The sequence below is a fragment of the Corvus kubaryi genome, unplaced genomic scaffold (genome assembly GCF_017639235.1).
Source record: "Corvus kubaryi isolate FWS band 111438036 unplaced genomic scaffold, C.kubaryi_AGA036_p1.0 split1-37355, whole genome shotgun sequence".
In the NCBI taxonomy this organism is placed as follows: domain Eukaryota; kingdom Metazoa; phylum Chordata; class Aves; order Passeriformes; family Corvidae; genus Corvus; species Corvus kubaryi.
In genome coordinates, this window is record NW_024582078.1 from 4,084,801 (window position 1) to 4,102,110 (window position 17,310).

The window sequence follows — 17,310 nt, forward strand, 5'->3', positions numbered from 1 at the left end:
TGTTTTGTACTTATTCATTCATAATTCATGCTCTGAAATGCCCTTCTGGCACAAAGCAATCGCTTGCTGCCCTAAAGGCAGCTTTGTTTCGGTTTTTACATCCCTTTGATAGGAATGAGGAGAAGAGGAATGGGACATTCAAAACCAGCCCTGGTGCACAAAAAACTTAATGGGCTGAGGGGGATTTAGAAAGTAATTTAATTTTTGCAGGAATTATATGGTGAATAAATGATTCTTTTTCAGCAATTTATGTATAAAATTAAATTTAAAATATTTTGTGTTAAAGGACACTTCAACTGTGTCCTTTATGGCTTTTTAGGTCACAGCTACTAAGACACCATTGTGAAATTCCTCTTGTTTGTTTTCCAGTGATGCTTAGAGTGGCAATTTAGATTTTTGGACAATGGAAATCAGTGGAGTGTCCCGGGGGGACCACATCAGCTCTCCAACAGCTTTGGCTGACAGACACTGCTGGCCCATTCATTTTGCCAACATGACCATTCCCTGGGGAGCCTGTTCCGTGCCCCACCACCCTCTGGGAGAAGAACCTTTTCCTGATATCCACCTACAAGCTGCTGTGCTGGAGTCTGGCTTTAGTCTGGTTCTTCCCAGGACAGCCAGGAGCCACTTCCCTTGGGTCATCACTGGGAGGGACACAAAGATGCTGCCACCAGCCCCTGGCTGGGGAACAGCCCTGCCAGCCCTGCAGCTGGGCACAGCTGGGCCCCAGCGCTCAGCACGCCCCCTGCCCTGTACCTGGTGGTGAGGGAGGGCTGCTCGCTGCACTGGATGTGGATGGTGCTGAGCTCCTGCATGCTCCGCAGGCGCGTGGCCGGGACGCTGGAGTTGGGCAGGTGCGTGGTCTTCTTGTTGCGCCGGGAGCAGCAGGACGTGGTCAGCCCGTGGTGGCTGGACAGGGAGGGGCTCCGGGACGAGGGGTAGTTCTGCATTGAGCTCTCCATGCAGTTCTGCTCAAACAGCTGCTCGTCGATGAACTCGTGGTTCTGGCAGGAGAGAAGCAGAGCTGTCACTCCCTGGGGACACGGACAGCCTGGGCTGGGGGGTGTCAGCCCCTGCTCTGTGGGAGATGCTCTCTGCCTCCGTGCCTGCAAAGGGCTGCACCGGGCAGATCTTAAAAAGAAATGACTCTGCCCTCACTGCAACCATGGAAGATTTTGGTCTCCTGTGTCCGCAGGGAAACAGGAGGAGCTGTTGCAGTGACAAAAGCGTGAGGATGTCACTGCTGCCTTGCTCACACAGTCTGAGATTGTCAGTCTGTTGGGTTCAAATCCATAGGGTTTGATTTTCTGTTCATTTTTTGTCTGGATTCCAGAATGGTCTCAGTAAGTCTGGAATGCCACATGGTTATGAAACCCAAAAGGAGTTCATGCTACTTTTCCTTTATCCCTGGGACCAGGATTGTATTTTATCTGGATGATCACCTGGCCATAGAACTTAATGCTTGCATTGGCTGTTGGGTTCAAAGCATCCCTGCAGTGCATGAGCTGGGAGGAATAAACATGGCAGTGGAGAGGGGAAAGTGTTCAGGGGGAAGGAAATTCAGAAAGCTGAATCTGTAAAGAGCTTTTGTGCTAAGGAACAGGAACTCCTGAAAGAAAGAACTCCTACGTGTGGATATGAACACCCAGGTAGAGTGAACAGACTTCATCCAGTCCCTGTCGGCTTCAGAAAAGATGGGAAACAAAAGCAACCATGCTGAAGGCAGCCATCAGATTCCACTGGAACAAGTAACAACTCTCACAGGGAACAAGAGCACTGGGAAGCCAAAGGGAGCCACGTGCACAGACTCCCCAGGACCGGACCAGAACGAGAAGTAAGCAAACACTGTTCAGACATGTCACAGAGACCATACAGAAAACAGATCGAATTGAAAAGGAAATACCTTGATGGTGGAAGTTCGTACAGATAACAGGGGATCATCCACAAGATAGGACAATCCCTACAAGACAACATGCCAACAGAAGATAAAAACACAATTCATTGTCCATTCCAGCATTCAGAAGTTTAGTCCCAGCACTGCATCTCTCGCCTCAGCATTCCAGCTCAAGTTTGAATGGGCAACAGGACCTTCTCTCAAAACCCTGAACCAGAATCCTTCTGACAATTCAGCTTTTGAGTGTTTTGTTCATGGAAACAGAACAAAACCCGTAACAACTTTATTACTTTGATCTTTTGAGAGCCGAAGGCAAAGGCAAACAAAGTTTCAGCTGCTGATTCACAAATCACAGACTGGGATTGCTTTGCCATTGTGTCACCAATGGACTGTGGGGTTTGATCAAACTCTGTGAAAACACAGAAGAAGGGTTTGGGTTGAAGGACTGGGTTCAGGGCACTCAGCACTTGGAGAAAATACAGCATGTGAATGTCCAGACTTAATGTGGGAGTTGGAATGGGAGGGAAAAAACCTCCTTTTGTTTGAACAAACTCCATCTGCTGTGGGAATATGACAAAGTAATCTCTGTTGTGGCAGCTACAAGTACTTCAGGGTCACTTTGTCATCTGACACAGCAGATTTGTGAGCCATTCACAGCCACTCAGCTGGAAGTGTGTGCCAGTGACAACCCAGAGACCAGGTCAATAAAGAATGTACTCTGAGAATCCTCTGCCTCGTTTCAGGAAAGGTGAATTGCCCATTAAAACAAGTTTGCAACCATGGTACATTCCTCATTCCATTCCTGCAACTGGATCACAAAATGACTCTTCAGTGTTTAAAAATGCTTTTACTACAATTTAAATTTTCTGTTGCATAGTGTTTTAATAGATTACGTGAAGTACAGGATCTCCACACAAACCCATTGAACTTTCTGGGCCAGTAATTCCAGACCGGAATCCAAATCTGCTGATTTGGTGCTACACCATGGTAATAACTGGCTGAAAAACATGAGGGAAAAACCTGTTGTGCAGCTTCTCCTTCTGAGTTTTAATCAAAATTCAAGTATCACTGTCATTGCCATTCTTTGCTGAAAAAGAGGAACATTTGGAACATTTTCAATCGCTGAGACTTACTGAGCAGGTTTGTGAGCAGTGTGGTGGGCTGACACAGCCAGGGTATCACACCCACTAATTAGGGTACCACGCCCACTAACTGGGGCGCCGCACCACGAATTAGGGCACACTTTGGCCACGTTACTTCAGCTCATGAGCGATGGAGCAACTCCTGCAGCCCCAGAGGTGTTCACCTGCCCCTGGACAGCCTTTCTAAAAGCAGGGCAGCCCCTGCAGGCAGGGCTGTCAGCTTTTGTTTGCTTCAGCCAATTTGTTCAAGTTTTCAAATGAAAGTGTTTTTGTGAAATATGGGTCATAGTACTGAAGGGTTGAGGCAGAAAGTTTTAAACTGAAGAGTCAGGTTGTGAAATATCTGTTGGTAATGTAACATTGAAATAAAGGCGAGATGAGTTGTGTAAAACAAATTCAGTAGTCATTGATACAGGAAGAATCAGTTCACTGCCCTTGGCACGGTGACCTTTAGAGCTCCTTGGGCTCAGGTCACTGTAATTAATTACTCAGCTTCTTCTAGTGTTTCTCTGAGGCCTAAGTGGTGCTATTCCAGCATAAGCCAAACTATGGAAGTGAAGGTGATTTGTCTAAAAGAAACCCTTGCAAGTCAGAAATCAAAAGTACATTTGATGATGGATGCAGATAGAAAAAGGCATGAATATTTCAAGTGTTAACCTCTCTTCATTCTCTCTAGAATGAATCATGGTATAGATAATGTGTTCCTTTACTGCAGAACCTTTTCTATAAACCTGGAAGCAAAACATATGTATCAAATAAATATCTGAAATGTTCCCAGAGACTTCTGCATACACAATCAGTCAGTAATGAAAAATAAAACTCTGGCTCCCAACACCTTGCAGGATGCAAACAGAACCATCATGCTGTACCAGCTGCCTGAGTGGCTTTGAGATAGATCACCTGCCCTTGCAAGCAGACAGAGATGAGAAAAGATGTGTGCAACCTTTAAGCCCTTGAACAGAGTTCATCTTCTCTGAGCCATCTCCAAGGCCGAAGGTTATTTTTTCCCACCCTGTGGGCACTGGTGACCAGGCTGTGGTTTGGAGTCACCAGCAGCATCTTCCTCCCAAGGCAGCAGGACTGTCCCTTAGTGCTGATCAGCAGCAGCGATGGGTGTGTGATGTGTGGCTGACAGCACAAGGGAAATGCACTTTGGTTCTCTTTCAGGAGCACTGAGGAAATGAAACTTCTTATTTCTAGGATGTCCCTAACCCCTCACTGAAAATTTGTGTTCAGATGAACTTGACCAAGAAGCTGCTGCTGGCTCTGTACAGACGTGGGTGACTGAGGGGTACCAGATAATCCCATTTTATCCCTCTGCACAGGAATTGTTTTTATTATTTTAAAGACAACAAAATAGAAGTGCATTTAACCCATTGCAGAATGTTCCTGGGAGCCCAGAATGAGTGCCACCCTCGGAGGGAGTGTGACAGGGGTCACCTCAGAGCCCCCCGTGTGTAACCTCCTCCTTGGGGCGCCCTGGCCGGGCACCCAGAGCCGTGCGTGTGCAAGGTTGTGCTGGTACTTACGGTTGTTTTTTCCAGGCAGTGCAGCAGATGGTGGTGTTGGCTTTCGATTAAGGAGGTGCCTTTAGTCATGTGCTGTTCCTCTTCGGTGGATCCCTGAATAGCCACAAAAAGAGGAGGGGAACAAAACCCAAACCAGGTGTAAAACCATGAAAACAAACGGAGCCAGCAGGAGCTTCCACTGGGGTAAAGATAACAATTCCAGCGTTGCCAGCTCTCGGGTTTTTCTCCTCACTCTTAGGAGGTTTCCTCAATTTTTTTTCTTAGTGATTTCACTTGTCCACTCAGGTGCACTCAGCTCTGATTCAAACCCTGTGTGTTTCTAGGCATTCTGTAGCTAGGGGGGAAATACGGGAAGGGCTGCTGACTTACGATGTCAAGCTCAGGAACCAGAAGGCAAAGGAAAAAAAGAATCTGTGCTGCTGTACTTTTCCAAAATACATTAAGATTTCTAAGCGTGCCGTGACCTTTGAATGCCAACAGATGTCCCCTGACCCCGAGTCTCTGTTGGGAGGCAAAGCAAAGCTGCCTGGCTCCCCCGGCTCTGCCCGAGCCGGGCAGTGCTGGGCCCTTGGAGCTCGGGTGCCGCTGCCCAGAGCTCCTGAGCCACGGCTGCACACGGGAGCAGGGAATGGCACAGTTAACATTTGGGGTTTAAGGATATACTCTTACTGCTATTTAAGTTTCTGGTCTCGAAACCGCCCGTGATTTTACGACACGTTAATCTGTTGTCCTCTGTGAGGATGAGCGCTCTCAAAGACAATGACGTGCATTACAGCAGCAATTAGGTGGTGTAAGATGTGTCCCTGAGCCTCAGAAGGAAAGGGGGCTGGTGTCTTCTGTAATGCTTGAATCTGAAAGTCAGAAATGGATGTGCATGGCTGGAATCGCTGCTCAGACACAAAACAGCAGGATCTGACTGCTCAGGAGAGGAAATGGGTGGCAGAACATCTTGCCAAGACGTTGCTTGTTGCTCTCAAGGGGATCAAATTCAGCTGTGGTTAAAGCACTGCATTTAAATGCACCCCTGTGTCCCACTGCTTCCCCGCAAGTGCCTGCTCTGGATGCCATTCCCAGGCTGGTGCTGTGATCCTTAAGTGAAGGAATAACTCTGTCTCTGACAGGTGCCAAAACACAGCTGAAGTGGGACATTAAGGAAGCTGACTTCCCGTACACAGAATTAATAGAATCCTGTGGGAATGCATCTTAGGCAGGTTATGGATTTTTTTGTTGCTGTTGTTTTGGAGGATGAACATTCCCAGACGTATTTTTAGAAGTGGCCTAAAAAAAAAATCAGTTCCATTTTTCTTATTAACAATCCTCCTGGTGAGGTAACACATCCAGCAGGTCCTGTTGGTTCCTGCTGAGATGACTGACTCCCCTGAAGTCTGGGTTGGAATATTTCCCATGGAGGCCCTTGGAAGCCCTAAAGCAGAGATGATGCTGCACTAAAACACTGGGAAAAGAGAGAGGAAGAGCACATGTTGCAAACAGTATCTTTTTATGAGGATTTGCCTAAGAGGAACTCTAAAAGGGGTCTGAGAGCCAAGACAGAGCTTCCACAGCTCTGGCAGGAGACCCAAACCAGTTGTTAAGTGTTGGCAGCACAGCCCAGGCTCTCCCTCTGCCTTCCACCTCAAGGCTGGGCTTGGTCCTGAGGGAAAGGGCTCAAGGGATGGCAGCGACCAGGAATAAGGAGTGGGACTTGTACCTTATCTTCCTTTGGGATTTTTTTTCAGTCAGCTCAGTGTTTCCAGAAGGGCAGAAACACCCGAGGCCATCCCACGTGGAAATTAGGCATGAGATCTGCAGGAGCTGCTGCCCTGGGCCAGGGCCAGTGCCAGCATCCCAGACACTTGGCATTTTGGGGGTAGTGCTGAGGAAAGGGAACCTACAGAGGTTGCGTCTGCAGGCGAACAAAATCTGTGTCTTCAGCAGAAGAGTTTGGCTGCAATGGAAGAGCTCGTGGGGGAGGGAGAGCTTTGCTCTTTGAGCAGGGATGCCAAAGATTTGATGCCAGTTACAATTCAGTTTGCTCTTGGAAGACATTCCGTGAACTGCTGGTTGCCTGGGGGGAGGCTGCAGCACACTGTGGTGTCAGTTCTGAAATCCAAAATTCTTCCACTTTACCTCTATTTCAGTGCTCCATCACTGGGTCCTGGTGAGCTGCTTCAGGGGCTGGGCTGGCCCTGCCCAGGAACAGCCACAGGGCTTATCTGGGGCTGGTGAAAAGGCACCGGACCTCCCGGCCTCCTGCTCCCGGGATATGCACCTCCTGGCACTGCAGCTAAAAGGGAATTTCAGCTGCTGTACAAGGAGATTAGTGCTAAGAGGATATGTAGGCTGCTGCCATGGGAAGGAGCTCACCATCCCTTGAGCACTTTTGACATAAAGCCCACTAAAAAAATCTCAAAATGAGAAGAAAACAGTCTGAGGACTTTGTGTCTAGGTGGCAAATGCCACAAATCCACATGTTTGTGAAGCACAAGCCTGCATTCTTGCTGGAAGCAGATCTCCTTCCTGCTGCTGTCCTTGGATGAGTCCTTTTCTTCACTTTGATGGGAGGCTCCGGGCTGGAGACGTGCTGTTCCCTTGGAAGATGGTGTCAGTGTGTTCATTCTGGTGCTAATGAAAGGACACTCCGGCACACGTTCCGGAACCCTGAGCAGTCCTGTTTTCCCAATTTATTGGTTTGGCTGCAGAGCCAGAGCCAGGGCACGGCGTGGGGCTGTGGTGACCCCTCCCAGTGTCACACAATCTGCTGGGCCCTTGCTAAACACCCACAGTGAGCCCAGAGCTGTGGGATCACTGCTGATGGGAGAGAGAACGCCTGGTCACGGCCGTGGAGTAATTGCAGTTGGAATTACTGCTGGGGGACAGAGCAGCCCTGTGGCAGTCTGGCCATGTGCAGCCCATTACTGTTCACACAGATCCTGGGCAAGGTGTCAAAACAGGGCTTGTACCTGAGCAGGGAAGCAGTTTGACACTAATGTGACTGACAAATATGCACAGTATGGAGATAATATTTTGGTGTCTGTTACTGCAGCTACACAAGTCGTGTTCCTTTATGTTTTTACAGCTTAAAAAATTTGGCTGTCTAGACTGTGCTGTCATTCACATTTTGTACTCTTCAGAAGAGTTTGTTGTTCCGCCACAAAATGAAAGGACATAAAATCTTGCCTCCTGGAGTTAAACTGGTCATGTACACCTGAAAGGAAGAACGCTCTGCAGTTCTGTAATTAATTAGTGCCACTGCCTGGGGATGGAGAGATGTGTTGGGTCTTGATTCTGGCCCAAACCCTTCTGGGATTCTATGATTTAGAGCTATAAGCCCACCAGGAAGGAAGTTACAGCCAGAAAACCTTGTGAAAACTGCTATAGGAGCTCCTATAGATCTAAATTTAGTTATTAATGGGTAAAAAAAATCCTCTAGAACCTCTTTAGAAATGTTTCTGTTTTCCTTCCTGTGTCTACAGTAGCTTTGTAGCCAAAATGATCCTTTTCCCACTTATTTTTGCTCAAGTGCCAGAAGATGAACCCATTCAGCCAAATAGTTCTCTCAGCCTCGTGCATTTTGGACTTAAGCATTGGTGTGTCAGCTGCTCTTCCCTGAGTGGTCTTGGCAGGGAGTTTTGGTTGACAAGAGAAGTGAGGAGATCCTTGCTGGGATGACAGGCTGGAAGATCAAGTGCAAACTGAGTGATCCTGCTAAGCTCTCCTGGCAATTTTTAAAGACCAGAAACCTAAAGTTTAAAAGGAAATTTTAAATTTTTAGTCAAATTTTTGCATGTTTTCTGGGTAATGAAAAAGCAGAATCCCAGCAGAGCTGACTTCCCAGTCCTGAGCCTTTCCTGTGTGGGGATAAGCTCTGGGATAGGTATGACCAGTCATGGCCTTTATACAGAAACTCCTCCTGAACTGCTCAGCAGTGATGTATGGTGCAAGGAACAGATTTCTGAGCGTGGCTGCCATTTGCCGATCAGGAGACAATGTTGGATGTGTAGTCAGAGGGATCCAACTTGTTTTGGAAGGGAGAACAGAGCTGCTCTGGGGCCCCCACCTTCCAAATCCGTACTTGGTGTGAAGTGCTTTTGTTGAACAGTTTAGAAAGTTCCAGTTGTAAAGGGCCAGATTTATCTGTCTCAGGCTGCACTGAGCACATCCTACGTGCAGAACCAGGTGCTGCACGACTCCCCTGTGCTGAGCCCACTGAGCTGGGCTAGGAGTGGGCTCATGTCCAGGGGAGCAGCTTTTGCAGGGGTTGGAAAGGTTTTCAGCTTTGATTTTACAGAACCATTGTGGTTGGAAAAGCCCCCCCAGCTCCCTCAGCTGCTCCTCAGAGAACTTATTCTCTAGACCCTTCCCCAGCTCTGTTTCTCCTCTCTGGGCACAAAAGCAGGGCTGTGTCCCAGGGAGAGTGATATTGAGGATTAGATCCCAAGTGAGGATGCACAAATGAGTTCTAGGCGGCTCTGGGGCTCAATCAAATATTCTTCATCTCTCTCTTCGCTCCCCACCTACATGAAAGGCTGATTTATTTGAAATGAAATCCATGAAATGTGCTAATACCTGCTCTGGTGTTGATGAGGCTTAATGTAATAACCTCTTCTCGTGTTTGCTGGTTCTGCTGAGCAGTCTGAGCATTTAAAACTTTCCCCCTCCTGAGCAGCCAGAGGCCTCTGGAGGCCTTTAAAAATAAACCCACCACCAGCCTGCCTGAAACAGGAGCTAGGGAATATTTTCCTTGTCCTGTTGGAGATGATCAGATAGTAGATATTAGACTCTTAAAAACTAAATGGAAGGCAGTGGATATTTATAGTGTGGGCTGTGTAAATGAGTCCAGCTCCAACAGCTCCGTCACACCCAGGGATTAGAGGGAGCTGTGAACCTGCTCCTTGCTGGAAAGCCAGATCCTTTCCTAGCTCAAGGAGGAGCTCAAGGAAGCTTTTCCCTGCCATCCAGTCGAGCAGCTGGGTTCCAGCTGTGCCTGCACACCCCACGTGCAGTGTGTGATAGCACATCCCGTGTGCCAGGCTGGGAATGAGCAGTGAGCTGAGAGACGGGGGGAGCCCGGGGAGAGGAGCGGGGCTGGGGGGTGGGCAGCTGTGGAGGGAGAGGGCTGTGCACTCACCGTGAGCTCCAGGGCCTCGTTGAGGAGCCCGTTGCGTTTGCTGTGCAGGTACGCGTTGGAGCTGCCCGTCTTGGCCACGCGGATCCGCGCCAGGCGCGCCTTCTGCGGGGACACAGAGCGGGGTTAGGGCTGGGGCTGGGGAACAGAGCGGGGTTAGGGCTGGGGTTAGGGCTGGGGAACAGAGCAGGGTTAGGGCTGGGGAACAGAGAGGGGTTAGGGCTGGGGTTAGGGCTGGGGAACAGAGCAGGGTTAGGGCTGGGGCTGGGGAACAGAGAGGGGTTAGGGCTGGGGCTGGGGAACAGAGAGGGGTTAGGGCTGGGGAACAGAGAGGGGTTAGGGCTGGGGCTGGGGAACAGAGCGGGGTTAGGGCTGGGGAACAGAGAGGGGTTAGGGCTGGGGTTAGGGCTGGGGAACAGCCCTAACAGGGGTTAGGGCTGCTGAATAGAGCGGGATTGGGGCTGGGTTTGGGGCTGGGGAACAGAGTGAGGTTTAGGATGGGATTCGGGCTGGGGTTGGGGATGGTGACCAGAGCAGGGTTAGGGATGGGTTTAGGGCTGGGGTTGGGGCTGGGGTTAGGGCTGGGGAGCAGAGTGGGGTTTAGGATGGGATTAGGGCTGGGGTTGGGGATGGTGAACAGAGCAGGGTTAGGGATGGGTTTAGGGCTGGGGTTAGAGCTGGGAGCACTGGGGATTTGTCCCGTGTTGCCAGTACCGGGAGGGAGGTGATTTCAGGTGGTCACTCTGCCTGGAAAAGGCTGGGGTGAAATACCAGGGGTTGTCAGGGGGACAAGGAGCTTTTGGGAACAGCGGCACAGGCGGCTCTGGGTGTCTGTCTGTCTGTCTGTCTGTGTGCAGGGGGCAGCTGAGCACAGCTTGCAGCTGCCTGGAGCACATTGTCTGCCACAGGGTGTTAACAACCCCCCCGAGACAGCCCCTGGGTGCTGCAGGCTCCTTTTTGCCTCCCAGAGTTCCTTTTTGGGGTGAGATGCAGAGCACTGGAGCCTCGCGCTGGCCGTGCTGCGGGCACGGGGGCCGTGGGTGCTGTTCAGGGTTCAGGTGCTCTGCACGGAGGTGCCTTCATTTCCCACCTTCCCCCAACACCCTGGGCCCTTCAAACCCCTCTCTCTCCCCCTCAGCTCTGTCCTTGGCAGTCTCTGTGCCCTGCTCTGCTCGTGCTGCAGCAGCACAGGGACAGTGGGCCCTCAGTGAGCCTGGACCTGTGTCCCAGCAGTGGCAATGGGACTTCATTAACTTTGGCATCTGATAAAAGAACACTCTCCAAAAATACACACCTCCAGGGGGACAAGTTAGATGATAAGAAGCAGTCCAGAATAATGCAAACAAGGAAAACTGACCCTACCTTTTCCTTTTTGATTATTTTTGATAATTCCTTTTAGCGTTTTAGTTTTTCTTTTCAGTTGCTGCCTGCTCCTCTGTCAAGTGATTTGCCTTTTTTCTTTTCTACTGTTAATTTATGACTCAAACACCATTAAAAGTAAATACATGAAATAGCTGCAGCTATTAAAAAATAATTACATTGTGCTGTAGTTTAAAATGCTGCCTAATCCCTTAAATAACATGGAGCTCGTGATTTTCCCTTCTAATTAGAGGTGCTAATGGGTAAACGCTGTAGGAAGAGGAAAGGCAGGAGGCAAATATCTGCAGTGGGTCCAGAGAGTGGAGCCATTTCAGGAGCTCTGTCCCTGTCCAGGTGTGAACCATTCTGGCCTTCAGTATTGGAAATATCTGAAATATTTGTTTAACATCAAGACCTTGTGCTCAAGCAGACAATTTCTCAGGCAAAGACATGCACAGGGTAAAGTTTGCAGCTTTAATTGGGTGACACAGACTATGACCAATCTGAAAAATAGGTCATCTTTCGAACCCCCCAAAATGGGGACATCTGAAATTGGCTTTATTTTCGATACCTCACCTAGATTTCCTTGTCCCATTTTAACGCTGAGCCACCTAATCGGTGTGTGAGAGTGAGATCTCTGTGCTGGGCCAAGGTGCTCTCGGCCTGAGACAGGGACAAAACACAGACTGAGAACACAACAAGAAAGTGAAATTGGATCTTCACTTTTCCTGCAGACTTTCCCAAACTGCTGTGTTGCTCTAGGCCCTCAAAAGGACTGGCCTGAGGCTGCAACATCCATGGGGACTGCTGCTATGGAATGGGAGCTGTGGGAGAGAGCCGGGATAAGGGAATGAGGGATGTTTCATATTCCAGGTACATGGCATTGTCCCTCTGTTCCTGATAATTACATTTCCATTAAATCGTTTCTTTTAAACGCAAGTATGTGCCTTTGTGTGTGTGTTCCTCACTTTTCACAATGATCTCCTCTCTCCTGTAAGCAGGAGTGGATTTTGGATGCAGTGGTGGTTTTTCCAGGGATGCTCTGATGGTCACCACTGAAGATTCCCATTTCTCCCTGTGCTTGATAAAATACCAGCTCCTTTGCTGGAGGAATTGCCAGTGCCCAGCTTACCTCACCTGTAGCAGGAAAGGTTCATCCTCATCTTCAGTTCAGTCATTTATTAAAGTGGATTCAGTCTCAGGCTGTTGTAATGAACATTATTCCCTTTGCCTCCAGGCTAGCAGGGGATCAAATATTAATAGCTGTACTCCATGTGGGCTGGAGATGGTTCTGAGATCTGTTCCCTTTTCCTTTTGAAACAGGGCCACTTGCTATCTAAATAATTAAGCCCCACAGCTTTTGTAGTTTAGAACAGACGTTATTTTAAAAAATGTCAGTGGGGCAGGACAGAAGTTAATCCTATTCTCCTCACACAAAGGATTGGCTGGGATCATCACAGCGCCCAACGCCGGGTCCCTATCGTGATTAAATTTGGTAGATATCTTGATTAACTCAGCTAGAGAAGTTAATTAAAATTGGTGCCTAAAATTGGTTTGGCCCTCCAGACACTTTCCTCCGTTGGACTAGAAACAACTCTGAAACAACAGTTCAGGTTTTTCTGTGAATGTCTGTGTGCAAATGTGAATTCTTTGGAAAGCATCAAAGTGTCTCTGTCGAGGGACACAGGCTCTGCCTGGTGCTTGGGTACCTGTCCTGTGCCTGTGTGGGGTGTGGCACTTTGATCAAGCCTGACAGTAAAAAGGGGTTTAAGATCTTCCAAATTCTGCCAGTTTTTACCACATGTGGGCATGTTTTTGTCACCCCTCTCCTGCAGCTCAGCCCTCCTGGTCTGGGCACAGAACATGGGCAAGTGGAGGACTGTGCTTCTCTGCCCTTCTGCTGTAAGCGTCATTTTGGGGAGGATCGTTGTCTTCTGCATCTTCTCCCCCAAATGTGACAGACTAAAGGTCACCAGGGCTGGGCCTGAGATCACTGTTACTGAATATAACCCCTGCACAGGGAGGCTAAAAAAGGAAAAGCAAACGGCACACTGTGTCTGCATGGAGATGGGGAGAGGAGTTGCTAGGAAACCACAGGATCTCAAAATGCATATGACCTAATCTGGAAGATAATTTATATGATGAAAATAATAATACTAATGACAGCCACTTACAGGTTAGAATGATTAATTTGGTTATCTTGGAGCCCACGTGTTTCTCAGAGCAGGATGGAAGGCAGGGCTCAGTAACTTCTGGGGCTTGCTGGTTTTTAAGAAACTGGAGGCTCGGAATAAGCAGGAAGGGCAGTGAAGAGCTGCAGAAGTGGAGACCTGAGCTCGGCTGGGGAGGGTGCAGCATCCTGGGTGTCTGCACTTCCCAAAGGGACTGGCAGAGGAGAGAGAAGAGCCTGAGTTCATCTTTTTGCTTTTTGGAGAAGTGCAGGGAGCAGGAGCTGCTGGCTGGGAGAAATGCTTACCAGATGGCAGGCTCAGGAAACAGCTAATTATTATTTATTAATGATTTTCATCCAGTTCTTATGGAGATAGCGCTCACCCTTGATTTATGTGGGATAATAAACTATTAAGCTACAACCTATGACACAATTGCATATTTGCCAGACAACTTCAGCTTTCCAGACCTTCTGTTCTTGAGCAAGCAGTGAGTGGAGTGCCTGCCTGTCAGGAACTCTCTGTGCAGGCCCTGCATCCATTTCTCCCTCTGTGCACTGGAGCTGTTTTTAGCATTATCCCTCTCAGGATGAGGTTGGAAACAATCTCTGGAATCGAATCATAGGCCACCTCCACCCTCTGTCCAGGTGGTCCTTGAATAGCTCCAGAACCTGCACACCTGCAGGTATTTGTACATTAACGAGGTCACCTGATCTAGAGCCACCTGCACCCTGTGTCAGGTGGATTTGGAACTATTCATAAGGAGGTCACCTGATCTCACCTGCAGGGCCACCTCCACCCTCTGTCCAGGTGGTTCTTGAGTAGCTCCCCGCCCTGAGCACCTGAAGGTATTTATCCATTAACGAGCTCCCTCTGAGCCTTCCCTTCTTGGCACCAAACAGTCCCAGTCCTCAGCCTTTCCTCATGTGAGGGGTGCTCTGTCCACATTCCCTCTCCCTTTACTGCTAAAACCACACCATGAGGGTTCCTGGTAGAAAACACAGCTACACAAAATAATTAACCGTGTTTCACATGCTAATTCTTCAATAATTAATAGTTTGAGTATTAGTGGTGATTGCTGCAGTAGGTGAGCACCACTGGGCCTTTAAGGCTGAAATGAAGCTGCTCTCCAAAGTTATCAACAGAGTGTTTTGGATCTGGTTTTTACTCTCAAGGTGCAATATTGCAGCCATTCAGCAAGCACTTGATTTTTTTGCTTTTGTCTGCGTTTGTTGCTTGTTTGGGGTTTGGGCTTTAAATTCTAGATGGAAAGAATGTGGTTGATTTTGGAAGATGGGAAAGGTGACAAGCAGATTGTAGAGCTGAAGAGGAGTTTGTACAGGCTGAACAACAGGGCTTGGAGTCTGGAATGACAAAAAAGTGCTTTCTTGTGGTTATGTTCTCACCTTCCTGAAATGATCTTGTCTCTGGAACCTTTGACTAATTTTTTTAGCCTGAAATTCCGGAAGGAATTCAGCAGAGACTTCAGGTTGTACTTCTGAGTGGGAACTCAGAGCACAGATGTACTTGGAAAGGGAATGGATGGAACCTTCATCCGGTGCAAACCTGCTCAGCTCCCTGGCCTGTTGTGGTAGTTTTTCCTTGCCAAGCAGAACATGGAAAACCCTTCATTTTTAAAAAAGCATTCAAAAATAATGGAGCAAACAAGATATTCAATGAATCCACTGTCTGTAGAGTGCTTTGCTCAGTACAGTGAGGCAGCACTGCTCATCTGTCCTGCTTAGGGCCCTGGGAAGCTGCTCTGCCATCTCTGCCAAAGGCTGGAGTGCCAGGCTGGGGCTGGGGCTGCTCCCTGGGCTGGAGAGCTGGGTGAGATGAGGCTGTTTGGAAAGCAAATAGCCCATCCAGTCAGGAGCAGTTGTTATTCTGGCAGCCACAGCCCATCTGCTGCGGGAATGGGCAGGAACCTGAGCACAGCACTGGTACAGGACCTGAGAGTAACTTCTTCTTCTCCTTTTAACCTCTTTTTTTTCCCCCCTAAGAAACAAAGTATGTACAGTTGGATTTTACTTCCTCTCAGATCTTTACATTAAACAGATTTTGAGCCAAGTTCAAATATTCTGTTGCTTTTGCTTTGGGGGAGATGTTATAGAGCTGCATATGGAAATCAGATAGTGTAGAACTCATTATATTCCTATATAATTTGATAGAACCACTTACAGTCAGACCTTGATCTTATTTTGGGCCTCTTCATTACTTTCCAGAGATGAAAGATTCTCCTCTCCTCCTCTGTGCCTCTCCTTTTAATGCTACCTTACCCTTGGCACCATTAAAGCAACAGAACATCATTTCCAATGAACTTTATCATTTAATCTTTTCCAACACTGAGGAACATCATGTTCAGGCTATTTATAGAACAATGCACAGAATATGGAGTTTAATGGACCTGGGCCTCTCTACCAGTCACAGATAGCCTGGCTGATTAAACAGGGAATTTTCAAAGGGTCGCAATATGCAAAACTGTTAAGGTGGTCAGGAAGCCCCTGGAGCACTGGGCCTGGTCCCCTCCTGTTGTAAACTTCTTTTTGTACATTCTCATCTTGATCTTAACAAGCTCTAGCTCAGACTTAGCCAAGCTCTCATTCCTGGAGGACATTTATTTCAGAAAATCTTTTTTCTGATTCCCAGCCTGTGTGTATTTGTTGCCAATCTTACTCAGTTGTCATTGTACTGTCATTTTCTTTTCACATGGACCATCCCTTTTCTGGTGTTTGCTGCATTCTACAGCAAAGAAAAGAATAACCTTCCCTTGTTTTTGTAGAACTTGGTGATTCTCACTTAATTCCTTTGCTTGTAATTTAAGTAGTAAGCTTTTCTGGAGGCCATTTCATATTTTTATCCTCTGAAGATTCCCTGTTTATTTTTAATACCTTTTTAAAGTTATCTATGTATTCATCCACCCCGTAAGGGTTACAGTCAGGCCTTGATCTCTGTAAGGACTGAGTTTATGGAAGTTTTCCCTTGATTGAATTATGTTTTACACAGTTGCTTCAACTTGGCTGAAATTCAAAGCTCCCTCTCTGCTGAAGTTCCCGTGCTGCCAGCCCAGCTGAGTGGCAAAACCACCTCTCTTCCCTTCTGTCCCCCTTATTGAAATAATAATAGAAGAAATTCCTACACACACTTTTTTATGGTATTAATGCTGTGACAGGTTTTTAGAGCTTGGGTCAGAATTACTCTGAGGATGTGGTTAAAGAGATGCCCAATTGTGGTGGGAATAATCTGGAATAGTTGGGATTGTTATGGGGTGTAAATCAGGGTGTCAGAATTTGTCTAGAAATGTGTTACTTAAGAAAAAATCTCAGGAAAAGACCCTCATGTTTTTCTGCATCATTAGTAGAGATGCTGCTGTTCTCCACTAGTCTAAAATGAGGCTCGGTGTTTCACTGGCAGCCAAGTGTGATGAGCATCTGTCTGCCTGTGATTTATCTGTCTGTCTTTTTTTATCTGTGTTTCCAGAGCTCACTTTTATAACCTCTTTCACACAGCTCCCACCCCTAATTAATAGCTATAAAGTATTCAGGGGATGGAGGAATTAACAGAATTTTATCTGCTGTCACATGCCAAGGTCCTCTCCCTGGTAGATGAGCACTAATTAATGGTGTGGCAGCTGCAGGAAAGGAAGGGAATGGCTCCAGGTAGTGCTGCCCAGCACCTGGTCCAGTGAGTGTCACCTCTGTCACCTCTGCAGGACAGGTCCCTGCTGGCAGCAGTGAGGGAACCAACCCGAGCTCCACCCCTCTTCTCCGTGTGCCAGTTTTCAGCACTAACTGGGAAAATGTTGTTTGCTGGGAACCAGAATTGCCCAGAACTCCTCACATGACAACAAAGCCGTGTCACGATCGCCTTTCCTACTGAAACTGCCCCTGAGATGTGCGGTGATGCATCTTTCTTGAGGGAAAAATGCATCCCAAACCCCTCCCGTGGGGGGAGTGCAGACTCCAGAACTGGTGTCTCTGCTCACATCCCTGCGCTGACGGCCACAACACGCTGGCTGCAAGCCGGGCTGGCAGATGCGGAGGGAGAATCCTGCCTGGATGCTGTCCTGGGGGCTGGACAATCCTGCCTGAAT

General features: G+C 48.1%; 1 protein-coding gene across 6 annotated transcripts in view; it reads right to left on the bottom strand.

The window, feature by feature from the left end:
* KCND3 (potassium voltage-gated channel subfamily D member 3) overlaps nt 1-17,310 on the bottom strand; it is a 113,176-nt gene that overhangs the window by 6,959 nt on the left and 88,907 nt on the right. For 5 of the 6 annotated variants that reach the window (XM_042013292.1, XM_042013295.1, XM_042013293.1 and 2 more), the window contains exons 4-7: nt 9,694-9,795; nt 4,566-4,658; nt 1,904-1,960; nt 757-1,004 (exon numbers count right to left, since the gene is read on the bottom strand). In XM_042013292.1, the coding sequence (XP_041869226.1) occupies nt 757-1,004; nt 1,904-1,960; nt 4,566-4,658; nt 9,694-9,795 (500 nt within the window). The remainder of the gene's footprint in view (nt 1-756; nt 1,005-1,903; nt 1,961-4,565; nt 4,659-9,693; nt 9,796-17,310) is intronic. The other variant, XM_042013297.1, reaches the window with a different exon arrangement.